The sequence below is a fragment of the Macaca nemestrina genome, chromosome 1 (genome assembly GCF_043159975.1).
Source record: "Macaca nemestrina isolate mMacNem1 chromosome 1, mMacNem.hap1, whole genome shotgun sequence".
In the NCBI taxonomy this organism is placed as follows: Eukaryota; Metazoa; Chordata; class Mammalia; order Primates; family Cercopithecidae; genus Macaca; species Macaca nemestrina.
This window is the reverse complement of record NC_092125.1, coordinates 226297917-226323045: the sequence shown is the minus strand read 5'-3', so window position 1 is coordinate 226323045 and position 25129 is coordinate 226297917. Positions and strand designations below refer to the sequence as shown.

Genomic DNA, 25129 nt, shown 5'->3' with positions numbered 1-25129 from the left:
ACTGCTTGAACCTGGGAGGTGGAGGTTGCAGTGAGCCAATATCGTGCCACTGCACTCTAGCCTGGGCAACAGGGCGAGACTCAATCTCAAAAAAAAACAAAAACAAAAAAAACCCACTAAAACATGTACAAATAAATGGCTTAAAAAGGACATTTATAATTAGTATCTATGTTACATAAATCCTATTTTTGTCTTATTATTTTATACAGTCTTGAAGTATGCAGGGCATCCTCCCTTTGAACATTCTCCCATTCGATTTTGTACTCAAAATGGAGACTACATCATACTGGATTCCAGCTGGTCCAGTTTTGTGAATCCCTGGAGCCGGAAGGTTTCTTTCATCATTGGTCGGCATAAAGTTCGAACGTAAGCCAGTCAGTTTTCATATTTTCTAAAACATCTCCTGTATCAAATAATATTCCTTAGCTTATTGACTGCTCTCTGACTTAGTTGACACATGAACTAAATAAAGCACAGATTTTTTTTTTCGGTGCTTTGGGAAGATAGTTTGACAATATGTACCATGAGCCTTAAAGTAGCTTAAATGTCCATCATTAAGTAAAATCTGGAATATTTGCCTGATGTATTATTATATTGGTCAATGAAAATTTTTGCAGAGATCACATAACATGGAAAAATATTTGACACATTAAATATAAAAATCAGCATACAAAATTACACCTATGATTATAATTATGTTTAAAACATAAACATACTATCAAATAAGGAAAAGAGGATTGAAAGGAAATAAAATATGAATTTTGGTTATGTGTAGGTACTAGGACCTATAGGTGTTTTTTTCTTTTTTCTTTTTTTCTCTCTATTTTAAATATCTCTTTAGTGAGCATGTAAAACTTTTTATAGCAGCCTTCTGCCATCAAATTCCACTTACTCGTGTCTTTTTTTTTTTTTTTTTTTTGAGACAAGTTCTCCCTCTGTTGCCCAGGCTGGAATGCAGTGATGAAGGCACAGCTCACTGCAGACTCAACCTCCCCTGGCTCAGGTGATCCTCCCACTTCAGCCTCCCAAGTAGCTGGGCCCACAGGTGCCTGTCAACACATTCAGCTAATTCTTGTATTTTTTGTAGAGATGGGGTTTTGCCATGTTGTCCAGGCTGGTCGCAAACTCCTGCGCTCAAGCATCCTCCTGCCTCCCAGAGTGCTGGGAGTTTGAAGGTGTGAGGCACTGCGCTTGGCCTGTGTCCGTTTTTTAATATTTCTTTTTCTGGCAGCACAGCTGACACCAGCTTGTTTGCTTGCTGTTGCATGTCCACATAACAGCATCATGTGGAATGGAATGAGACCAACCCGGCCCACTACTTCTTGTAGGCTACAGTACCCCTAGGCCCTTGAATCTTCGGTCCTTTTTTTTTTTTTTTTTTTTTTAAATGAGATAGGGTCTCACTCTCTCACCCAGGCTGGAGTACAGTGGCGCGATCGCAGCTCACTGCAACTTCCGCCTCCTAGGTTCAAACCATTCTGCTGCCTCAGCCTCTCCAGTAGCTAGGATTACAGGCGCACGCCTGGCTCATTTTTTGTATTTTTAATAGAGACTGGGTTTCACCATGTTGGCCAAGCTGCTCTTGAACTCCTGACCTCAAATGATCCTCCCGCCTTGGCCTCCCAAAGTGCTGGGCTTACAGGTGTGAGCCATCATGCCCAACGCTTTGGTCCATTTTTAATTGAACTCTAGGCCTTTTGACCTGGCTCTAGGTTTCCCTTTGATGTCTATTTTTTTTAAGCATGGAATTTTACTTGACTCCAGTATCATGCTGAGATCGAGAAGTTATGTTTTTTGGTATCTTGTTATACAGCATTGTCTACATGAACATGAAACTGAGAACCAGTAAGACGTATTTGAATCACCTGTTAATATTACAGTAGAGATGATGTGCAGAGCCATGGTGAGAAGAGGTCTCAAGGTTGCTCTTACCTCTTTCTACTCCAGGGTTTGGCCTCTCTGCAGAGCACGTCTAGAACTTAATGGAAGAAATGAGCTCCTGGCCGCCCTAACTCATGAGACTGATTTGTGCTAGAAAACAAATTTGATTATTAAGAAATACAGCTGCCAAGTAAAACCATTTGTATTTCTCAGAAAGGACTTTGTCCCTTCTCCCAACCTCCCCGCCCCAAGTACGGAAACCTATTGGGAAATGAACATGAAATCCGATGGTTGCTTGGCATGAATGTAGGAAACCACAGCCAGTAAGATGCCTTCATGAGGCTTCCATCTGGGGCTCGTTGATGGTCTGTGTTCCCCGGCCCCAGTCAGAGTTAAAGATACAGCCTAGATTTCTGAAGCTCTCTTTTCAGTTCTTTGATGAAATACATGTGAAATTACCCAACATATAGTGAATATTCAGAATGTTTTCAGTATTTTTAAAAATTACACCAGTATTTACATCTTAACAACAAAGATTATGTGAGGGAAAGGATTTAAGGTCTAGTAGGTATTCATCTTGCTCATAAAATAATAATTATTCATTATATTTATAAAGTATAAAGCTCTGTGTAAGACAGTGTACCAGGCCTTGAGAATGTGATGGTAATCAAAACGTTCTCTTTACCATCAGGAAACCCACACTGTAATGGGAGAGACAGTAAATAAAAATGGCACTGTCATATATAACTAGAGTTTGGTAAGTGTGACAGTTGAAATGGGAAGGGGGTTGCGAGACTGTTTAGCAAGGGACCCTGCGCATCTCTCTCAGTCCTTACCAGCAGCACTGCATGCAGGCAGGTCAGGTGGCCTCAGCTCTCATTTTACAGGTAAAATCCATACTGTGTGAACTAGAGTAACCTTCCCAGGGATCACTTGGGGAGGAGTGAAAGTGGAGACTGCAGCCAAGTTTTCTCTCTTACTCCTACTTCACTTCACATACACAGCAACATAATACTTCATGGCATTTTTGTTGCTGTTTCATGAAGGCTGTCTCCTTATTGCCTGCAGATTAATCAGTTTTGCATTACATAATTACTGATTTAAAATACACTTTAATGTGTCATTCTTATAATCCCAGCACTTTGAGAGGCTGAGGCAGGAGGATCCCTTGAGGCCAGGAGTTCAAGACTGGCCTGGGCAACATAGCAAGACCCCATCTCTACAAAAAATGTAAAAACAAAAATTAGCTGAGCATAGTGGTACGTGCCTGTAGTCCTCCCAGCTACTTAGGAGGCTGAGGCAAGAGGGTTGCCTGAGTCCAGGTGTTCAAGGCAGTAGTGAGCCAGAATTGTACCACTGCACTCTAGGCTGGGCAATAGAGCAAAACCCTGTCTCTTAAAATGTGTATATATACACAATTTAGTTTTGCAGAAATTTTCACAACTAGGAATATGTAAGTCTCATAAGGCAATCTGTATTTCCATTTCACTCAAAAAATAAATTCCAAATACCTCTGAAAGGTTTTCAAGCTCACAATGTGTTTATATTAGGAACCAAGTGTACTTTTATTCCCAGATCAATCATGTATTTGTTCCTTTAACAAATATGTAGTGGGTGCCTGCTATGGACCAGACACTGTTCTAGGTACTGAAGATCCAGGAGTGAACAAAATAGGCAAAATACCTCACCCCGTGGCACTTACCTGGCAGTGGGTTATAGGGGGAGACAGTTACATAAAACGTATAGTGTGTCAGATTGTGAAATAAGGTTATATATTCAGGTACCGCTTGCCACAGACATGGTGTACCTGACAGCATGCAGATAGATATTGATCTAGATACAGTCTAGATGCTAAGGGAGAGAAAGGAGATTGGTGCAGCTGTTCCACTGTGATGAGAATGTGCAGGGTGAGTGAATAGTCCCTACACGGGGCGATATTCCTGACTGCTTTTATGACACTGTCAGCATCCTATGATTTTCTTGATAATTTCTGCCTTTGGGAAACTGTTTCAGTTTTTAGGTAACTGAGCTGCATGTATCAGTTGAGAAACGGCAGGCTGGCATAATGAAAAAGGACAGCCCAGGCTTGGGGGTCAGACATAGGCAGATTCAAATCCTAACTGCTGCTTCTCCGTTATGTGAACTTGGGCCAATTCCTCAGACTACCTCATCCCCTGACTTTGCATATTGGGGATAATTCCTACTTTCCGGGGTTGTTGTGAGGACTCCATGAGCTGATGGCAGCTGATTCAGTGTGCCTCACGAATGGGACTTGCTTTACCAAGGTACCCACAGGCAGTACAGTGTGGTGGCACACAGTGTGGGCTCTGGAGCCCAGACTCTGGTCCCTTCGTGAACACCTGCTTCCCCCTTACCTGCCAGGCCACCTGGAAAATGTAATTTAATCAGGTGAAGGAGAAAATACTTGTAAAGCACTTGAAAATAAGGGTTTTCAAAATGTTAGGTATTCTTGTGTGTTATAAAAACTAGTACAGGCCGGGTGCGGTGTTGGGAGGCCGAGGCGGATGGATCACTTGAGGTCAGGAGTTCCAGACCAGCCTGGCCAACATGGCGAAATCCTGTCTCTCCTAAAAATACAAAAATTAGCCAGGCATGGTGGCACGTGCCTGTAATCCCAGCTACTCGGGAGGCTGAGGCAGGAGGATCACCTGAACCTGGGAGGCAAAGATTGCAGTGAGCTGAAATTACGCCACTGCACTCCAGCCTGGGTGACAGAGCAAGACTCCGTCTCAAAAAAAAAAAAAAAAAAAAAAACTAGTACAGTGCCTGTCACATAGAAGGTCCCAAGTAGACATCAGTTCCTTCCCTTCTTTGTGATCCTCTCTGTTGGCATGGGTGCCATTCACTGTATTCAGGTCATAGATGCTCTAAAATTGGAGTGTGAGACAGACTGAAGGTATTGTAATAGCGACATTCTCACCACTAGGGTGGGTTGCAGAACCGTCTTAATTAGATAACTTAAGTGTTAGGTGCATTAAACGTTAAATGTTTGGCAAACTTGGGGCCTTTAAAATTCTTATAGTAAGTTACTCAGTTACTGCCAAATTTTGAAACCAGTTATTTGCGAAAGATATTTTAGTAGCTAAGGAGGTTACTTGTCACTAATTTTAGATTTGTACATATATAGCACTGAAACCATTACAGAAAGATGAGTGCTTTAGAGAAACTTAAGGGGCCTGTTAATGTCTCATTTGTCTCTTATTAGTTTCTGTACCTCCATGGGTAGAATTCTAGCCTCATATTTTCTTTTAGGAGTCAAAGAATTGTTTTGTAAAAGCATAGATCTATCTTGGAATAGTCTATTAAAAATCACTTTCGACTTCACATTTAAATTGTTTGACTGAGTCTCTCACTGGGAATTTTCTAGGAGCCCACTAAATGAGGATGTTTTTGCTACCAAAATTAAAAAGACGAACAATAATGACAAAGACGTAACAGAATTACAAGAACAAATTTACAAACTTCTCTTACAGGTAAGGTGAGATTTTTAAAAATGCAAAATTCCCGGCCGGGCACGGTGGCTCAAGCCTGTAATCCCAGCACTTTGGGAGGCCGAGACGGGCGGATCACGAGGTCAGGAGATCAAGACCATCCTGGCTAACACGGTGAAACCCCGTCTCTACCAAAAAAGACAAAAAACTAGCCGGGCGAGGTGGCGGGCGCCTGTAGTCCCAGCTACCCGGAAGGCTGAGGCGGAGAATGGCGGGAACCCAGGAGGCGGAGCTTGCAGTGAGCTGAGATCTGGCCACTGCACTCCAGCCTTGGCGACAGAGCGAGACTCTGTCTCAAAAAAAAAAAAAAAAAAAAAAAAAAAAATTCCCGAATTGTGTTTTGTTTTAATGCTCAGTAAAAACTTTACAAAAATAAACTGTAAAGGGAGACAAATCTTTGCCCTCTGCATTCCAGAAATTTTTGTCTTTCTCTTTTCATTTTTAAATTAAATTTTATTCTTTGTTCCTTATTCTGTGTTACACAGAATATTTTTGTAAGAACCGATTGTAATACAGCAAGCCAAGTGACTGAGAGAATTCTTACACTGCAGAGGCACCAGTGTGCTCAGCCTTTGGGTTTTGGCTCCAGGATTTTTTAAATAATTTCAGTTTTAAAGATGGGAGGAGAGGGATGGTAGGTCTCAGTTTCTCTCAACTATTGTAAGGCAAAAGTGGGGAAATGCGTGTGTTGAGAAGAAATACCAAAGGTGTTTTCTATAAGAGATTCAGTGAATAAGTGGGAAATAGAACTGATGACGTCACGTAGAGTAACCGTCCTCAGTGGTTTTCAGAATGTCTCCCATAAAATCTCTAGGGTGCATGAAATACCTGCCACATTCTTGGAAGAAGTACAACATATATTTAGTTTGTTCTCTCTATTCTAAACTGGACACAGAGAACTAGAGTTTATTTTCAGGTTTAAAAAAATTAATTATACTATGGCTTTTTAACAATGTGTTTTCCTGGAAGTACCTACCTAGACTAGAACATAAGACCTTGCCCTTGAGAATTACCGAAATGACAGAGGAGTGCCTTTCGTGTCAGCGTTAAAAGTACCAACCTGCACACACCTAATTGGGGATTTCAGGAATTGTCATCTTAATTTTTAGATGATTGTAGATGAGCTCTGAGGTGGCTGCATTTAGACACCCAGCAATTCTGGACTTGTTCCTCTCTGTCCTTCTAGCCAGTTCACGTGAGTGTGTCCAGTGGCTATGGGAGCCTGGGGAGCAGCGGGTCGCAGGAGCAGCTTGTCAGCATCACCTCCTCCAGTGAGGCCAGCGGGCACTGCGTGGAGGAGACAAAGGCAGAGCAGGTACATGGGCTTATGTCACATCCTTATACAGTCGTTGTGTTTTCTGTACTACCTCAGTTCTGCACGTGGTGACATCGTAGTATGTATTCCTGACTCGAAGACCTCATCTGATAACAGACATTTTCATCCATTTTGCTTTGGGAAAAATGTCTGTAAAAAGAAGATATCACTTTTGGAAAGTGATATTTGAATTAATTGTATGCGTTCTAAAAATTAGCATATTTTGAACGATTTATTTTGAATTTGTTGGTACCAGTATCCTGTGGCATGGTGCAGGAAACTGAATTAAAGCGATTACTGTGCTTTAGTCATTATGTCTTCAGAGAAACAGAAGCTAAGTGTATTTTGTTTATGTATCTTTAGTGGACATTTTTGTAATTTTTGAAACATATTTTATCTTTCCTTTCCCTAAGATGACCTTGCAGCAGGTCTATGCCAGTGTCAACAAAATTAAGAATCTGGGTCAGCAGCTCTACATCGAGTCAATGACCAAATCATCATTCAAGCCAGTGACGGGGACACGCACAGAACTGAATGGTGGTGGTGAGTCAGCGAATGATGGTGGTGAGTCCTCCCCAAGGATCTCCTCCTGTGGGCTATCACTCTCTACATAGATGTCACGTATGTGATTCATGAGCATGAAGTCATGACCCTGTGTTGGTGCTTTTCATATTTCTTGATTTGCCTAAATAGCAAAGTAATAGTAGTAATAATAATGGCAACAGCAAATACTATTTTGAAAGTAAATGGTATTAGAATGTGTTTGTAATAGTTGCAGTTTACTTTTACTGAAGACTTAAGTTTTCTGAAAATACCAACAAATTATAGATTTTCCTCCCTGCATGGGCATCTCTTTAAACAAAAAGAGTGGATTTTAGAATGCATTTTAAATAATAAAGTATATTAAAATGAAAATCCCTTTCGTCATTTCAAACAGAAATCTTTGTGACCTGAATTCAATGAAAATCTTTGGCTCTTTTCTTGACGTGTATTTACTTTTCTCAAATATGAAGTGAGGAGCACTCCAAAAGAGCTGGATCAGTAGTAAAACTGGCATCATATTGAAAAGTTAACCTAGTTGCATTGCATGGCATAGGGAAGTTCAATAATATAGAAATCAAATTAGATTGACATTTAAATTTAGCTAACTTTCCCTTCATTTTTCTTCCTGAATGTTAATATAATTTGGAAGTTGTGATGGATCTTGATCACTAAATGTTGTTAATCTCTATCATTGTCAAATGTAGACGTTTTACACAGTGGGGTGAAATTTCTAAGGTCAGTAATGATAACAGCTATACGTTTCAGGACTTGACATGATTTATACCACAAAAAGTCAAACTGCTGCTCCCATAGGTGACATCACTGGGAACCATCTTAGTCTGTACTGCTGTGACAAAAGACCTGAGACTGGATAATGGATAAAGAACAGAAACCTATTTCTCACAGTTTTGGAGGCTGGGAGGTCCAAGATCAGGGCACTGGCAGGTTCAGTGTCTAGTGAGGGCCAGGTCTCCGCTTCTCAGAGAATATCACTTCCTTGGGTGGGGGCAAACGCTGTGTCCTCACATGGCACAAGGGACGGAAAGGCAGGAAGAGACTTAGCTAGTTCCTTCTGGCCCTTCTGAAAGGTTGCAGATCCCATTCATGTTAACATGTGCCTGTTGACACATTCACATTGGGTTTTAAGTTCCAACATAAGAATCATGGGGACACACACATTCAAACCACAGTAGAGCCTATAGGACTCCCCAGGCAGAGCAAGTCCTGTTCTTTCATTTTTCTCTTTTCACCTCGATAGGAAGGTGAGCATTCCATTGGTTTCTTCTGCTGTTACATGTAAGGGCACAAGACAGGAATAACAGCTGCTTTTTTTATTCTTGTCCCTCAAAACCCCCACATTCCCCCTCTGCAGAAAAATTTATCTTAAATACAATTTTTACTATATAGATTATTATTCCATGTCCTAGCAGAGCTATTTCTTTTAGGAAGTTTTAAAGCTAAAATGTCTAAATGTTTTTCTCACTGTCTGGTCCTGCCAGTCCTACTCACAGGGATCTAGGCCTGGGCCTAGGATCTCATGGTAGTATCAGAATTTCACATACTGACTTCTGTCCTCATCTCAGAATAGCTTCCCTTCTCACTTCACTTCCCTTCTCACTTCCTGCAATATTCAGTTTCTTATCATCTACCATGGATCTTGTAATACCATTGGTACTATTTTTTTTTTTTTGAAGGCTGCATCTTTAAGTAGACGGCAATATTCCATCACTGATTTTTTATAAAATTGAAGCTGCGGGTAACTCCATGTGCTTACGCAGCTACTTTAGAAACTGAAATGTTCTCACTCCTTAGATTCTTATATTTGGCTCTAATAGCACACACAGGATGTGACTTTGGAGAAGAAGGAAGATCTCTTGCCATTTGGTACAGCTTTGGAGAACCAGTGTTTCTGGGAGATCTTGATTTTATTAACATTTGGAGACCAACAAGTTTAAAGAGCTAAGAAACCTTAATACTCTTTACTTGAGACACATGAGGATACAACTTAAAAATGTTATAATTTAAATGTTAGAAATTGACTAGAGATATATACCAATGAAAAGGAAAATGCTTAGTTAAGCATGATCATTGTTTACATGCTTTATGGGAACTTCAGGTTTAAAATTTATATGTTTACCTTTCTTACAATATAAGAGCAAATAATGCTTTAAGGTAGAATAAGAAGGGAGATTTTAAAAGTTAATATGAGAGGGCAAGGAACAACAGGGATATGTAAAGCCCCTTCAGCTACATGTACAGAGGCCAGCTTCAAGAGATATCATTGAGGAAATCCAGGAAAAGTAAGTGTCCATGTCTAGGGTGATGGAATGCCTGAGTGGGAGAAAATGACTCGTCCGTTGAACAGATTCAGAGTGAGGTTGCTTCCAGTTTCTACTCAGGGATGTAGAGAGCCAGAAACAGCATCACCCCAAATTTACAACAAAAATCTGGATGAAAGGCAAGTTCAAGACCTTTCTTGACAACTCAGTGCTGAGGTTACAGAGCAGCCAGCAGGCCTAAAATTTAAGGAGAGAAACATATTTGCAGGGAGAAGAAAGATGCAGCACTGGATTCCAGTGCACCGACCGCCTGAGTCAAGTAACTTGCAGAAGACAGACCCTCTCCAAGGCACAATGACAAGGAAAGACCAAAAGCTGAAAGTGGAGCAGATATTGAGAAAAAACAAAAAAATTACCCACCAAACCAGCCACCAGCTGAGTCAAAAGGTATAACTAGAGGAATCTGAAAACTGTTGTACATGCTGTAAATCCATTACAATACTTAAACCTGGCCTAAAAATTAGAATAATTCGAACAGAGGTCTAAAAGAAGGAAAGGCATGCGTCTCTGTATCCTACACAAGTTACACAGTTCTCAACAAGAAATTATGTAGCATGTGGATGGGCAAGAAGGTAAAAGAAAAAAAAAAAACCCTCCCAAGAAACAAAACCATCATCAGAACAAGACTTAGACTCAGATAGGACACAGAAGTTGGAACTATCTGACAGGGAACGTAAAATAATTATGAATGATGCATTAAAGGCTAGTGGACAAAGTGGGCACCATGCAGGGCCAGGTGGGTAATCACAGCATAGAGATGGGCATGAAAGAAACCCTCAAATGGAAATGTAACATCTGTAACATCAATGCCAGAGATGAGGAACACATTTAATAGCATTCAACACAGCCTGGAAAAGAATCATTATTCAAGCTGAAACAGAGAAAGAAGAATGAAGCAAACAGAATAGAGCATTCTAAGAATTTGGAGACAGCCTCAAACTATCCAACATAGGTATAATTGGAATCTCAGAAGAAATATTTGAAGAAATAGTGGTCAAGAATTTTCTACAGAGCCAAAGACCATCAAGTAAGTTAAATACAGAACCAAAACAAAACATTTGGGCATATCATATTCAAACCAATGGAAAAAAGAAAATCTTGAAAGCATTCAGAAAAAAAGATTATGTACAGAGAAACAAAGATAAGAATTATAACAGACATTTCTTCAGAAACCATGCACACTAAAAAGACAATAGAGTAACATCTTCAACCAGAAAAACTGTCAGCACAGAATTCTGTACCTAGTGAAAACGATCTTCAAGAAAATAAAGATGATATAAAGAATTTTCTCAAACAAATATTACGGGAATTTATTTCCAGCACACTTATTCCATTAAGAAGTGCTACAGGAATTTTTTTTTTCAAGACAAAACAGGATGATGTATTTAAATGAAATTAGAGGAAAATATTACCAAATACAGACTTGTTTACCAAAAATATGTAGTTTTCAAGCTGTCTAAGTACAGACATTGTCTATCAAGTCTCCACGTATCATCTCTTGATGAATTCTAATGCTGCTAATGCTTTACAATTGACCATGTAATTTTGCAAACATGAACATAAATTTTCCCTTGTCAATGATTATATTGTGTTTATAACATAAATAGAGAAATACACTGTGTTTATAACATAAATAGAGAAATGTCTCTGTGGATAGTGCTTTGAGAAAATCTAGGCACTCTGTAGATAGGTACAAATCATTTTTAAAGGGATACACACAACACACCAGATGGAATTTTACCCCTTACTCAGAATAGTTACCAAATAAATAGAACAATGCCAATCATATAATGATTGAAAAACATTTGTTGTCATATGTGAATGTTGAGAAATATTTTTGATGAAGGAATTTCTTAAGACAGAAGGAGTATGATACCAGACCAAAAACTTGGATCTACACAAAGAAGGAAGAGCACTGGAAATGGAATAAATGAAGATTAAAAAAATTCTATTTTTTAATTTTTAAAATTACTCATAAAGGTAATGGACTAAAGCAAAACCAGCAAACTGGATTTATAGCGTATATATAAGTAATCTTTGTGACAACAATACTACAGAGGTTGGGTGGAAGGTATTGGGAATATACTGTTATTAGGTCCTTAAACTGTATTATTTGGAGGTAGACACTAAGTACTTAAGAATATATATTGGAAACTTCAGGAAAACAATTTGAAAATTTTTTTAAGTATAAATAATAGGTTAATAGAGTAGGTAAAATGGAATTTAAGACACTTAACCCAAAATGGTGGCCCAAAACCAAATGGAACTGAAGCTGGGAGTGGTGCCATGTGCCAGCTACTAAGAAGACTGAGGTGAGAGGATCACTCGAGCCCAGGAGTTCAAGTCCAGCCTGGGCAACATAGCCATACCTCATCTCTAAAAATACACTTAAATAGCAAATGGAACAAATAGAAAATAACTAGTGGCTGGTATATTTTAATCCAGCAATATCAACAATCACTAATGTATTGAATATGAATATGAATCATATTCAATTCAGTTATTCATATTCAATATAAATAATCTCAGCACGCTAATTTACAAGAAATAAATTGTCAGATTGGATGAAAAGATCCAGCTACATACTATCTACAAGAACCCATTGTGAAAATAAACATAGGTTAAGAGCAAAAGAGTAGAAAAGATACATCATGCTAACACAAATCAAAAGAAAGTGGGAAGCTATATTATTATTACACAAAGTGAACTTCAGAATAAGGAATGTTAGCAGAGTTAGAAGGAGAGACTGTATAACAGATAAAGGAGTTGATTCCTTAAGAACATAGAAGAGTCTTACATGTTTATGCATCTAATATCAGAGCTCCAAAATACATGAAGTAAAAGCTGTAAAACTGTAAGGAGAAATAGACAAATTCACAATGATAATTGGAGACTTCAGCACATTTCTGTCTGTAATTGATAAAAGAAGTAGACAGAAAATTAGTAATGCTATAGAAGACCTGAACAACACTATCAGCAAGGTCTGCCTAATTGACATTTATGGAACACTTGACCCAACAACACAACACATATTTTTCATGCAACATTCATCAGAACAGATCAGATTATGGCCATATTACAAACCTTAAAACATTTTTAAAGAAAAGAAATCATATACTGTTTATTCGCTAACCATAATAGATCAAACTTCGAAATCAGTAACAGAAGTATTTAGAAAATCCCTAAATGTTCGGAAATTAAGTAACTTCATACTTATAAATAATCCACAGGTCAGAGAGGAAGTTTCAAGGGAAATAAAAACATTTTGGGCCCAGTGTGGTGGCTCACGCCTGTAATTTCAGCACTTTGGGAGGCTGAGGTGGGCGGATCACAAGGTCAGGATATTGAGACCATCCTGGCTAACATGGTGAAACCCCAACTCTACTAAAAATGCAAAAAAAAATTATTCATGTTCAACATGAATATGAATAATTAGCCAGGCATGGTGGTGGGTGCCTGTAGTCCCAGCTACTCAGGAGGCTGAGGCAGCAGAATGGTGTGAACCTGGGAGGCGGAGCTTGTAGTGAGCCAAGATTCCACCACTGCACTCCAGCCTGGGCGACAGAGCGAGACTCCATCTCAAAAAAATTTGAACTGAACAAAATGAAAAGACAACAAAAAATATATGGGATATACCTAAAACACTGCTTAAAGGGAAATTTACAGCATTGAGTGTTTATATGGAAAAAAGAAGAATGGTCTCGACTCAGTAATCTAAGCTTCCTCCTTAAAAGTAAGAGAAAGAAGAACAAATTGTATCTCAAGTAAGCAATAAGAAGGAATAATAAAGACCAGATATCAATGGAATTGAAAAGAGAAACTAAGTTAAATCAAAGGGTAATAAAATTAGTAAGTCTTTAGCCATACTGAACAAAAGAAAAGAAGGACAGGTTGGGCTTTATCAAAATATGAAACTTCCCCTTTTTGAAAGACACTGATAACTATGGCCATACCACCTTGAACGCATCCAATCACACCTGAAAGACACTGATAAGAATGAAAAGACAAAATATTTGCAAATTTTATATACAATAATGAAGTTATATCCAGCGTACATAAAGAACACTCAAAACTCAAGAAGACAACCCAATTAGAAACAACATTTTTCCAAAGAAGATATATAAACAGCAAATAACATATGAAAAGATGCTGAACCTAAGTCATTAGACAAAAAAATTTAAACCATGTGAGATACCACTACATATCTTTGAGAATGGCTAAATTTTTTTTAAAAGCTGACAGTACCAAGTGTTGGCAAGGATGCAGAGTGACCGGAACACTCACCCGTTGCTGGAGGTAATGCCAAATTGTACAGCCACTTTGGGAAAGTTTGACATTTCCCATAAAGTTAGACATACTCTTACCATGTAACTTAGTAATTCTATTCTTAGTGATTTACCCAACTGAAATAGAAACTTAAATTCACATGAAAACCTGTATGTGAATATTTATTACACTGTTACTTGCCAAACACAGAAACAACCCAAATGTCATTCAGCAGAATGGATAAGCTATGTATATCCACACAGTGAAATGCTACTCAACGGTGAAGAGAAATGAACTTGATTCACAGACCATTGTAGATATAAATCTTAAATACATTTTGTTAAGTGAAAGAAGGCAGAACCAAAAGGTTACATATTGTACAATTCCATTCCAGAAAAGTGTTCTTTCTGGAATGCTCTAGCTCTGGAAAACAGATCAGTATTTACTATGATTGGGTAGAGAAGACAATGTAAGGACATTTTTAAGTTATGGAAATGTTCTTTTGGTTACTGTGGTGATGGATACACAATTTTCTGTGCATTTGCCAAAACCCACAGATTTGTGCACTCCATCTCACCCCAAAATGTAAAGAGAACCCAAGATGAGATGCAGGCTTTGACAAGTGAATCTGACTGCATTACAGATGACAGGACTAAACACACGGAAGGGGTGGGGAAGAATAGAGCTCAGTAGCTTTGGAAAACAGCGCTGCAACTGGATCTCCTAGGGCTAAATACAAAATTATGAATGTGCACAAACACTGTACTCAAGTTGGTGTATTCGTTTTCCACCAGAGTACGGGGTAGCAATTCTAAAGCGACTTTATACTAGGGTTGAACAAATTGTGGAAGCCGCTATCGATAACGATAACCAGACTCCTCACTATCAGAGGAAAGCGACACACAGCCGAAGGGAAGGAACTCCATGATGCTGGATTGGCGCGAATGGTTTCAGTGTGGACTCATGCCCCTTTCGTTTAATATACAGAGGGATGGATAGACACGGGTTAGTATACTATGCCAAATAAAAAGAATAAAACAGATGGTTCAGGCAAAGATTATCAAGGAATGAAACTACAGGTGAAAGGTTAATGGGGAACTTAAACTTTGAGAAGTTTTAAAGAAACAGAATACTTGGCTGATCGCAAAGTATTCCTCCAAAGCATATTATTTATTACATTGTAAAATAGTAACTTTACACAGGACAAACAAACCTGAGAGACACCATGTTAACCAATGAACAAGGTAACAAAACATATTGACATCATGTACCCTGGGATGATGCGCGAGGAAGGACACTGCACCTCAGTGGCATTCTTTCCCCAAATACATAACCTCCATCTAATCATGAGAAGACATCAGAGAAACTCAAATCGAAGGCCATCCCACTAAAGTTGTGACCCTGAACGGAAAAACAGCATTGAGTGGTAAACTGATAAAATCCAAAGATCTGTTTTCCAGTTAGTAGAATGGTACCACTGTTCATTTCCTAGTTCGGGTCATTTTATTATGGTTGTAGACCATGGTAACATTAGTGGAAGCGGGATGACAGGCATATAGGAACTCTATTGTACTGTTTTTGCAACTTTTCAGGTCTAAAATTATTTCAAAATTAAAAGTTAAAAATCATTAATGAGTGAAAGGTAATACAGTCATTTTTCCATAATATCTTCTGAAAATAGAGAAGCCTCTTCCAAGCCAGCTAAAAATGACCAGCGTCTAACACTTCTACAAAACTTCTCAGTAGTACATGATGTAATTAGTTACTCCTTCCTTGAGAAAGTTTTCATTCTTGGTTGCTGTGAGGCCGAACCTTGCAGGATTTTCTGTTATCTTTCCAGCTTCCCTTTTTCAGTCTCCTTTATTGGCTCATTGTCCTTTACAGGAAGTTTTTAGTGCTTAAGCCTGGAGGTTTTTTCTTCTCTCCGTACCTACATCTACAATGGTGGCCACTTGCCACATTTGGCAGTTTAAATTCAAATTCAATACAGTTAAATGTAATACAATTAACATTTAGTTTCTCAGTTGCTCTAGCCGTATTCCAAGTGCTTAATAGAGGTATGTTAGTGGCTACCATACTAGTCAGCACAAATAATCCATCAGTCATCACAGAAAGTTCTGTTGGACACAGGCTCCATGTGGGAGATGCTGTGTACTTCACACAGCATCACGTAAGACGCACAGGTCTTCCCACATTCCACCCTTAGTGATTGCCAGGGTTGACCAGTTGTACAGGCAGTGTCAGCTCCACATTGGAAAGTTCCCCATCAACCTTAAACCTATGGTTTCATTCCTTGATCATCTTTGCTGGAAATTTTGGTTTCATTCCTTATTTTTCTAAATACAGTTGTAGCCATTCTATATGTCATGTGCTCTGTACCTTATTTTATTCACATTGTGTGTTGTGGATGTCTTTCTATTAGTGCATTTTAGATCTGCACTCATTTTTAATAGCTGCATAATATTCTATTGATATATACATGATAAAGTGCCATGGTTTAATTTTAGTAAGAAAGTGTATGTTCTTAATTACATGCTGGGTACCTTTAATTGCACATCCCTTTATTCTGTTTCAGGTGAATATAAAACCTTTACTTCCTTCCACCAAACACTGAAAAATAATAGTGTGTACACTGAGCCTTATGAGGATTTGAGGAACGATGAGCACAGCCCATCCTATCAACAGATCAACTGTATCGACAGTGTCATCAGGTATGAGACCGCAAGTTTGGATACCATGTAAGTCTGTTCCAAAAGCATACACTGTCACTGTAGAGACTTCATAGAATTTTTAATAGCTGCTCTCATTTGGTGTTTCACTATAAATCAGTAGATACTGATGGCGTGCCTAACACGCTGAACATTACAGAAGGCACAAAAAGCTAGAAGATGCATTCCTTCTTTGAAGAAACTGTGGTATAGTTCAGAAGACAAGACTTATTTTTGTCAAAATTAAATGGTGTAAGGCAAGCTTGTCCAGCCCGCGGCCCACAGGCTGCGTGTGTCCCAGGACGGCTTTGAATGCAGCCCAACACAAGTTCATAAACTTTCTTAAAGCATTATGAGATTTTTTTGTGGGTTTTTTTTTTAGCTCATCAGTTATGATTAGTATTAGTGTATTTTATGCGTGGCCCAGGGAAGCCAAAAGATTGGACACCTGTGACATAAGATTTGAAGGTTAATTCAAAACCACAGTAAAAGAAATGTTACAATCCAGTGATTGAGGCTGGGATGGTCAGGGAAGACTTTATCAAAGAAGAAAGTACGAAGTATTCCAAACAGAAGTGGCATGAGAAAAGCAAAGAGGTGGGAAATGGCACAGTTAGGGAACCAGCTAAGAATATGGGGCCTAATTATGTTGTTACAGATACCTGAAGAGCTACAACATTCCAGCTTTGAAAAGAAAGTGTATCTCCTGTACAAATACAACTTCCTCCTCCTCAGAAGAAGACAAACAGAACCACAAGGCAGATGATGTCGAAGCCTTACAAGGTAACAAGAATGCCCCTCGGAGTTAAATTCAAAGAACTATAAATACATCCTTAATGTTTCTCTTTAATGTCTTATATTTATTTTGTTGAACGCATAAAATTCTGGTTTCATATTACCTCTTTATGGCCAGTAAGGTTTAATTTCTCGGTTACAAACTTCTGTAAACTGGGTCTTTTACATAAATTTCTTGTTGGGAATTTTTCTTTTCACTGTCAGTTTCTCTTACACCACCAGCTGGTTTACAAATCTCAACCATACCTAAATCAGAAATGCCAACAAATGGACCGTCCATAGACGCAGGAGGAGGAGCTCCACAGATCCTGTCCACGGCGGTGCTGAGCTTGGGGTCGGGCATAAGCCAGTGCGGTTACAGCAGCACCATTGTCCACGTTCCACCAGAGACAGGTACCACACTCGCCTCTTACTTTGAAAATATACTCAATATTAACTACATTGTGATGAGAAAACAAAAGTCATGAATGCCATTTGCTCAGTTATAACTTCTAAACTACACATATTTTTTCCTTTCTTTAGTTCAGTTAAAGTATTTCTGGAAACATCATCACGTTTGTGTTGGTTACATATTTTGGACAGTATTTCTCAGTTACGTTATTTGTCAGTGAAATCAGTTGACACATAAAAAGCACTTAATACAGTACCTAGTAGGTAGGTATTAGTAAGTCCTCAATTAGTGTTAGCCATTGTTAATGCAGTTATAGATGGGACTGTGTGAGGTTACTTCCCTGCTGACTTTTAAGGAATGTGTTCCTTTCACCTGCATCTCACCATCCTGTAAGTTGTGATGAGCTCAATCACACATGCGTTCAGATTTTTGTATTGGTGTGATAGCAATGAATAGAGTTCTTTAAAAGTCTTCATTTAACACCATAATTACTTGGTAATTATTCTACTGTCTTCTTTTTATTCCTCCTTATTGCCACCTGTCCTTTTGACATTTTCATCACTAATAACAATTTGGGTAGATGAAAGAATGGTGACAAATATGTTAAACTGGGTTTTCACATGATCTGTGCTTTATCTTTGCTAGTCTTCAGTGGCCTATCAGCTAATATGTGTCGAGCCATTTCTTTGTGCCACTCTCTGCTCTTAGTTCTTCATTGGGATGATCTCATTAAATCTTTCCAACAACCTGTGAGATGGAGAGCATGGTACTGACAAGAGATCTGTGGATTGGTGGGGAAAGACCAGAGAGCATTACGTTTCTAATTAGTCAAAAGTAGAGTTTCACTGGAACTGAGCTAGCCCTTCCACAGAGGAGCATATGCACATTTTTTAGTGTGGCTTTTAATATTTTGCATTCCTGTATGGGCATGTAGCTGTTCATAATACAGCCCATGCAGGAAGGGAGGGTATCACCCAATATGAAAAGCTCTTTTTTTTATTCTGCCACTCTGCTTTCTATACTCTGCTCTTATATTACCATTTTTAATGAATTTATACTAAAATCCATATGCTTAGGAAATTTTTACTGGTATTAGTTTCTCCTGATCTTGAATCATCCTCAACATTTACAGGGCCACATCTTTATTCCATGGAGAAAAAGCGGAATCAGAACCCAGATGTTCCTTAAAACATATCTCTATGTCTTTTGCTTTCTGAAAAGTTCATGTTCATTCCTTCAGTTTGCATCCTGACTCAAACGAGTCGTGTCTGAGGACCATGGTCACAAATGCATTTCCTTGCAAGTTAATATCTTCATTTCATATGTGGACAATGAAGCCACAAATAGGCGAAGTAACTTAACTTGCCCAATATCACACAGCCCATGAGTAGTAGAGTAGGGAATCAAGTATTGACCATTAGTCTCTAGGAGTCGTTGCCATTACAGATATTTTGAACCTAAAGCAGGGTCTAATTAAGATGGAATGTAGGCCAGGCACAGAGGCTCATGCCTGTAACCCCAGCATTTTGGGAGGCCAAGACAGGAAGATTGCTTGAATGCAGGAGTTTGAGACCAGCTTGGGCAACATAGTGAGACTCTGTCTACAAAAAATTAATTTTTATTTTATTTTATTTTATTTTATTTTATTTGTGAGAAAGAGTCTCACTCTGTTGCCCAGGCTGGAATGCAATGGCATGATCTCGGCTCACTGCAGCCTCCGCCTCCTGGATTCAAGTGATTCTCCTGCCTCAGCCTCCCGAATAGCTGGGATTACAGATGCCTGCCACCACACCCAGTTAATTTTTGTATTTTTAGTAGAGACAGGGTTTCACCATGTTGGCCAGGCTGGTCTTGAACTCCTGACCTCAGGTGATCTGCCCACCTCAGCCTCCCAAAGTGTTGAGATTACAGGCGTGAGCCACAGCGCCCAGCCCTAAAATAATTTTTTAAAAGATGGGATATGAGATACAATGGCTAAGCCAATCAATAAAATGAAATTTTAAAGTATACTCAATCCAAAAGAAGAGCAGGAAAGGAGGAAAAGATTAACAAAAAAGAAACAGAACAAACCAAATAATAAGATAATAGCTCTGTATCCAGCTATGTCAATGATGACATAAAATTGATTCAACACTTCAATTAAAAGGCAAAAATTGGGCCAAGAATAGTGGTTCACACCTGTAATCCCAGGGACTCACGAGGCTGAGCAGGTAAGATTGTTTGAGGCCAGGAGTTTGAGACCAGCCTGGGCAATACAGTGAAACCCCATCTCTACAAAAAATTTTTAAACTAGCCAGGTGTGGTGACCCACACCTGTAATCCCAGCTACTTGGGAGGCTGAGGCAGGAGGATCAGTTGAGCCCAGCTTGAGCCCGTCTTGGGTTCATTGCTACAGTGAGCTCTGATCACATTACTGTACTCCAGCCTGAGTGACAGAGCAAGATCCTGTCTCTAAAAATAAGTAAATACATAAAAGGCAAAAATTCTCAAAACAGATTTTAAAAACTCAAGACCTAACTACATGCTCTCTACAAAGTACAAATGAAATTCACAAATGGATTGAAAGTAAATGAATGGAAAAAGATGCACAAGTGAAACAGTAAACATCAGAAGGCTGCAGTGACTTATTAATACATGTAAAATAGATTCCAGGACATCATTTCATAATGACAAGGCGGTCAATTCCTCAGGAAAGACATAACAGTCATAAATGTATATTCACTAATAACAGAGCTTTGAAAGCTATGAAGCAAAAATATGCAAATAGACTTTCCATAATTATATTTGGAAAATTGTACACTTCCTCTCTGCAATTGATAAAAACATACAGAAAAAATAAGAAACAGATGATCTATACAACACTATCAACCACCTTGATCTAATTGATACTTAGAGAATGTGAGGCCCAGTGACTGCATAATCCACAGCCTTTTCAAGTACACACAGTATGTTCACTGAGAAATACGACATGTTGGACTGTACTATGTCTCAGATTTAAAAGGACTGATGGTATATAAACTGTGTTCTCTGGCTAGTGAATTAAATTAAAAATAAGTAATAAGGTGTCTCAACCCAAAAGTTTATAAATCAAACAACACATTTGTAAATCTGTGATTCAAAAATGAAATCATAAAGAGAATTAGAAAATATTTCCAAATCAATGATACTGAAAGTATAGCATACTAAAATGTATGAGATGCAGCTAAAAACGGGGCTTGTAAGATCGATAGCTTTAAAAATGCTGTTAGAGAAGAAATGTCTCAAATCAGTGATCTAAAGTTATAGTTTAAAAAGTCAGCAAAAGAAGAGTGATGTAAGTCCAAGATAGAATGAAGGAAATAATAAAAGACAAAAGCAAAAATCGACAAAATAGAAAACAGACAGTAGAGAAAATTAAAGCTAAAAGTTGGTTCTTTGAAAAGATGAACAAAATTGATAAACCCCTTATACCAGTAGAGAGGGGTCTTGGTTCATGTAGCTGTACAGTAAGTCTTGAAATCAGGTAGTTTAAATCCTTCAGCTTTATTCTTTTTCAAGATTGCTTTGACTGTTAGGTCTTTTGTCTGTATAAATTGTAGACTCAGTTTCTCAGTGCCTTTTTTCCTTATTACAGGGTTGTATTTTCCTGCTTCTTTGCATGCCTGGTGATTCTTTTTAATTGGATGCCAGATATTGTGAATGGGTACCAAATATATTTGTATTCCTGTAAATATTCTTGATCTTTATTCTGGGTCCCAGTGAAGTTACCTGGAAACAGATTGATCCTTTCAGGCTTTGCTTTTTAAATTTGCTAGGCAGGACCAATAGTGTGTAGTCGAGGCCTGTTTTTCCTCTGCTACCAAGGCGAGACCTTCCTGAGTGCTCCTTGTGATGCCTCAGGAGTTAGGAGAGTCTCTAGTCTGGTGGATGGGAACCGCTGCTGTTCCGCAGCTTGTGTGAGCTTCAGCTCTTGTTCCTGCTAATCCTCTCGTGGTGTTTTCCTCCCATGAATGCCCTGGTGAATCCTTGGAAATTCTCTAGGCTGCACGCTGGGGCAGTCCTCGGGCTCACCTCCCTTGTTTCTTATCCTCCAGGGTCACTTCCCTTCAGTGTCTGAAACCTATTGTTTTGTATATTTAGGCCTTTTTTTTTTTTTTCATCTCAAACCGGAGGGTAAGTTTGGTCCCTGTTATTCCAACTTGGCCAGAAGCAAAGCCCCCTGTGGTGTTGATTTAGTCACAGGCCACTTCTGGATGCAGAGTGGGGCCACACCCACCGAAACCACCTGGATACTGCACCACAGGGGCAAGCCGGAATGGATGTTGGGGGAGCCCTCTACAATGTCCACCACAAAATCTTTTTTTCATAGAAGTAATTTTTTACAAGCAACCCAAAAATACATATCACTATTCTGTATCAATAAAATAAATTTTAATGTACAACTATTATATATCAATAATAAATAGATAAACAGATAAAAAGAGGCAACCCAAAATCCATCCACAGATGTTCACTTTAGTAAACTGTGCTATGCATATAAAATGGAACTCCGCAGCAGTGTAAAAGTATGAGACAACTGTTCAGCCATTGATAAAGTTCTCCAAGGGATATGGTAAAGTGAAAAATGTGCGTTGATGGCTAATGTACATATGTGCCTTTGGGTAAAGATGGGGTCACGGAGGAAGATAATCTATATTCATGCTTTATTCATACATAATAAATTGGAAGGGCCAGGTGCGGTGGCTCATGCCTGTAATCCCAGCACTTTGGGAGGCCGAGGCAGGTGGATCACCTGAAGTCAAGAGTTCGAGACCAGCCTGGCCAACATGGTGAAACCCCGTCTCTACTAAAAATATAAAATTAGCCGGACGTGGCGGCACATGCCTGTAATCCCAGCTACTTGGGAGGCTGAAGCAGGAGAATCGCTTGAACTCAAGAAGCAGAGGTTGCAGTGAGCCGAGATTGTGCCATTGCACTCTGGCCTGGGCAACAAGAGCAAAACTCCATCTCAAATAAAATAAAATAAGATAAAATAAAAACAAAACTTAGCCAGGTGTGGTGTGGCGCACACCTGTAGTCCCAGCTACTCAGGAGGCTGAGGCAGAATCACTTGAACCTGGAAGGCAGAGGTTGCAGTGAGGCAAGATGGCGCCACTGCACTCCAGCGGAATGGTCTTCTGCAGGGGAAACAAATGAGAACTAGACAGAGCATGGACAGGGGTGAGGAGAATGTACTACTACATGTCTTTTTTAATACTTGCTGATTTTTGAACCATAGGATTGCCTATTTAAAAGATAAAGATAAAAAGAAATTTTGAAGAATTCAGGGAGAAAAGTGTTTACAATAAAAGCAAGATTTAAATAAATGTGTACATATTGATTATTACAACTGTAAGATGTGTATTTGTGCAAAGAATATACAGAAAATCAAGAATTTTTATGCTAGACTAATGATTTTTTGTATTCCAGCAATTATAATAATGTTTGTAAAAATGTATTGAAAGGCAGTTAACAAAGTAAAATAAATAAATACAAGTAATTGATAGGAATTAAAATTAAGTATGTCTTCTTCCACCTCAGCCAGGGATGCCACCCTCGTCTGTGAGCCCTGGACTCTGAACATGCAGCCAGCCCCTTTGACCTCAGAAGAATTTAAACATGTGGGGCTCACAGCGGCTGTTCTGTCAGCCCACACCCAGAAGGAAGAGCAGAATTATGTTGATAAATTCCGAGAAAAGATCCTGTCATCCCCCTACAGCTCCTATCTTCAGCAAGAAAGCAGAAGCAAAGCTAAATATTCATATTTTCAAGGTACATAAGTTTTTAAAAATAAATGCCATTAATCTATGTAGATGTTACAAACTATAAGGACTAGGAGATAAGGAGTAAACAATAGGAGTTTCACTTGTAAGAAGCTGATGGAAAGATGCTAAAACAATCTATTTACATCAACAATTTATGTAGGTTCTTTCTTAGATCCTAGATCTGGGAAACTTTTTTTGTGAGAAAGTGATTGAGAGATGCTGAAATAAGTTTATTTGATAGCAACTGTTTTTATCCGGAATTTTGTTCATGTTTTTAGAGCCACTTTTTGCCATTCTGGTAGTATTGGCAAATGCACATTCATTGTCAGCTACTTATAACTACCAGTAAGTGGCATCCTTCTCTTCTTTTTGGGTTTAATTTTCCATAATTCACCTCTATCTTTATCCTTCCAGGAGATTATACTTCCAAGCAGACGCAGTTGGCCGGCTGCAGGAAAGGGAAGCACAAACGGAAGAAGCTGCCAGAGCCGCCGGACAGCAACAGCTCGAACGCGGGCTCTGGTCCCCACAGGGGAGCGCGTCAGAACGCACAGCCCTGCTGCCCCTCCACGGCCTCCTCTCTGCACACCTTGGGCCCGACCTTCCCACCTGCCGCCATGGTGCCCAGCCAGGCCCCTTATCTCGTCCCAGCTTTTCCCCTCCCAGCCGCGACCTGTCCCGGAAGAGAATACGCAGTCCCCGGAACTGTACCGGAAGGCCTGCATGGGCCGCCATTGTCCAAGGACCTGCAGCCTTACCCAGCTTTCCCTTCTCCTTACTTGGATACTTTTATGACCGTTTTCCTGCCTGACCCCCCTGTCTGCCCTCTGTTGTCACCATCGTTCTTTCCATGTCCATTCCTGGGGGCGACAGCCTCTTCTGCGATATCACCCTCGATGTCGTCAGCAATGACTCCAACCCTGGACCCACCCGCTTCAGTAACCAACCAAAGGAGAGAGGAGGAAAAGTGGGAGGCACAAAGCGAGGGGCACCCGTTCATTACTTCGAGGAGCAGCTCGCCCTTGCAGTTAAACTTACTTCAGGAAGAGATGCCCAGACGCTCTGAATCTCCAGATCAGATGAGAAGGAACACGTGCCCACAAGCTGAGTATGTAAGTAATGCTCATTTTCAGTGCTCAAGTGAGAAAGTGAATATCTTACTAAAGTTAATGCGGTCGCGTTGGGACTCAGCGCAGACATCCTCAATCCGCGTGGCTGCTGTGAGTGAGCCTGTCAGCCTAACTGTGTAAACACGAAACACATCTGCCTGGCTCTGTTTGGAAAGTAGACACGAAAGAATCATCTATATTCTAGTTTCTTAGATACTTTGTGAGGTTTTTTCCAAAGTGCTTTTAAGTTTTCATGTGAATTGGATTCTCTCCACTCTAAAATTCGATCCAAGTATTACGCTTAAGTGTTCATTGCCTATAATATGTATTTGTTTACTTACAACCGGGGTTATGGTCTGGTGAGGTAGGAATAAACCATGTTGACAATTTAACGATTGTACTTCATGCACAGTCGCAGGACAACAGGTGTGTATGAAGGGTTAGGAGCTACTTTATTTATTATCAGTAGAGTAGGCAGTTTATAATT

At 39.4% G+C, this 25129-nt stretch overlaps 1 protein-coding gene across 12 annotated transcripts in view; it reads left to right on the top strand.

Moving 5' to 3' along the window:
• Window positions 1–25129, top strand: part of LOC105479326 (period circadian regulator 3) — a 64254-nt gene that overhangs the window by 19190 nt on the left and 19935 nt on the right. For 9 of the 12 annotated variants that reach the window (XM_011737278.2, XM_024792207.2, XM_024792213.2 and 6 more), the window contains exons 10-18: window positions 210–366; window positions 5270–5375; window positions 6580–6708; window positions 7122–7272; window positions 16432–16567; window positions 17223–17347; window positions 17582–17752; window positions 23310–23540; window positions 23948–24645. In XM_011737278.2, the coding sequence (XP_011735580.2) occupies window positions 210–366; window positions 5270–5375; window positions 6580–6708; window positions 7122–7272; window positions 16432–16567; window positions 17223–17347; window positions 17582–17752; window positions 23310–23540; window positions 23948–24645 (1904 nt within the window). The remainder of the gene's footprint in view (window positions 1–209; window positions 367–5269; window positions 5376–6579; window positions 6709–7121; window positions 7273–16431; window positions 16568–17222; window positions 17348–17581; window positions 17753–23309; window positions 23541–23947; window positions 24646–25129) is intronic. The other 3 variants (XM_024792208.2, XM_011737318.3, XM_011737315.3) reach the window with 1 other exon arrangement.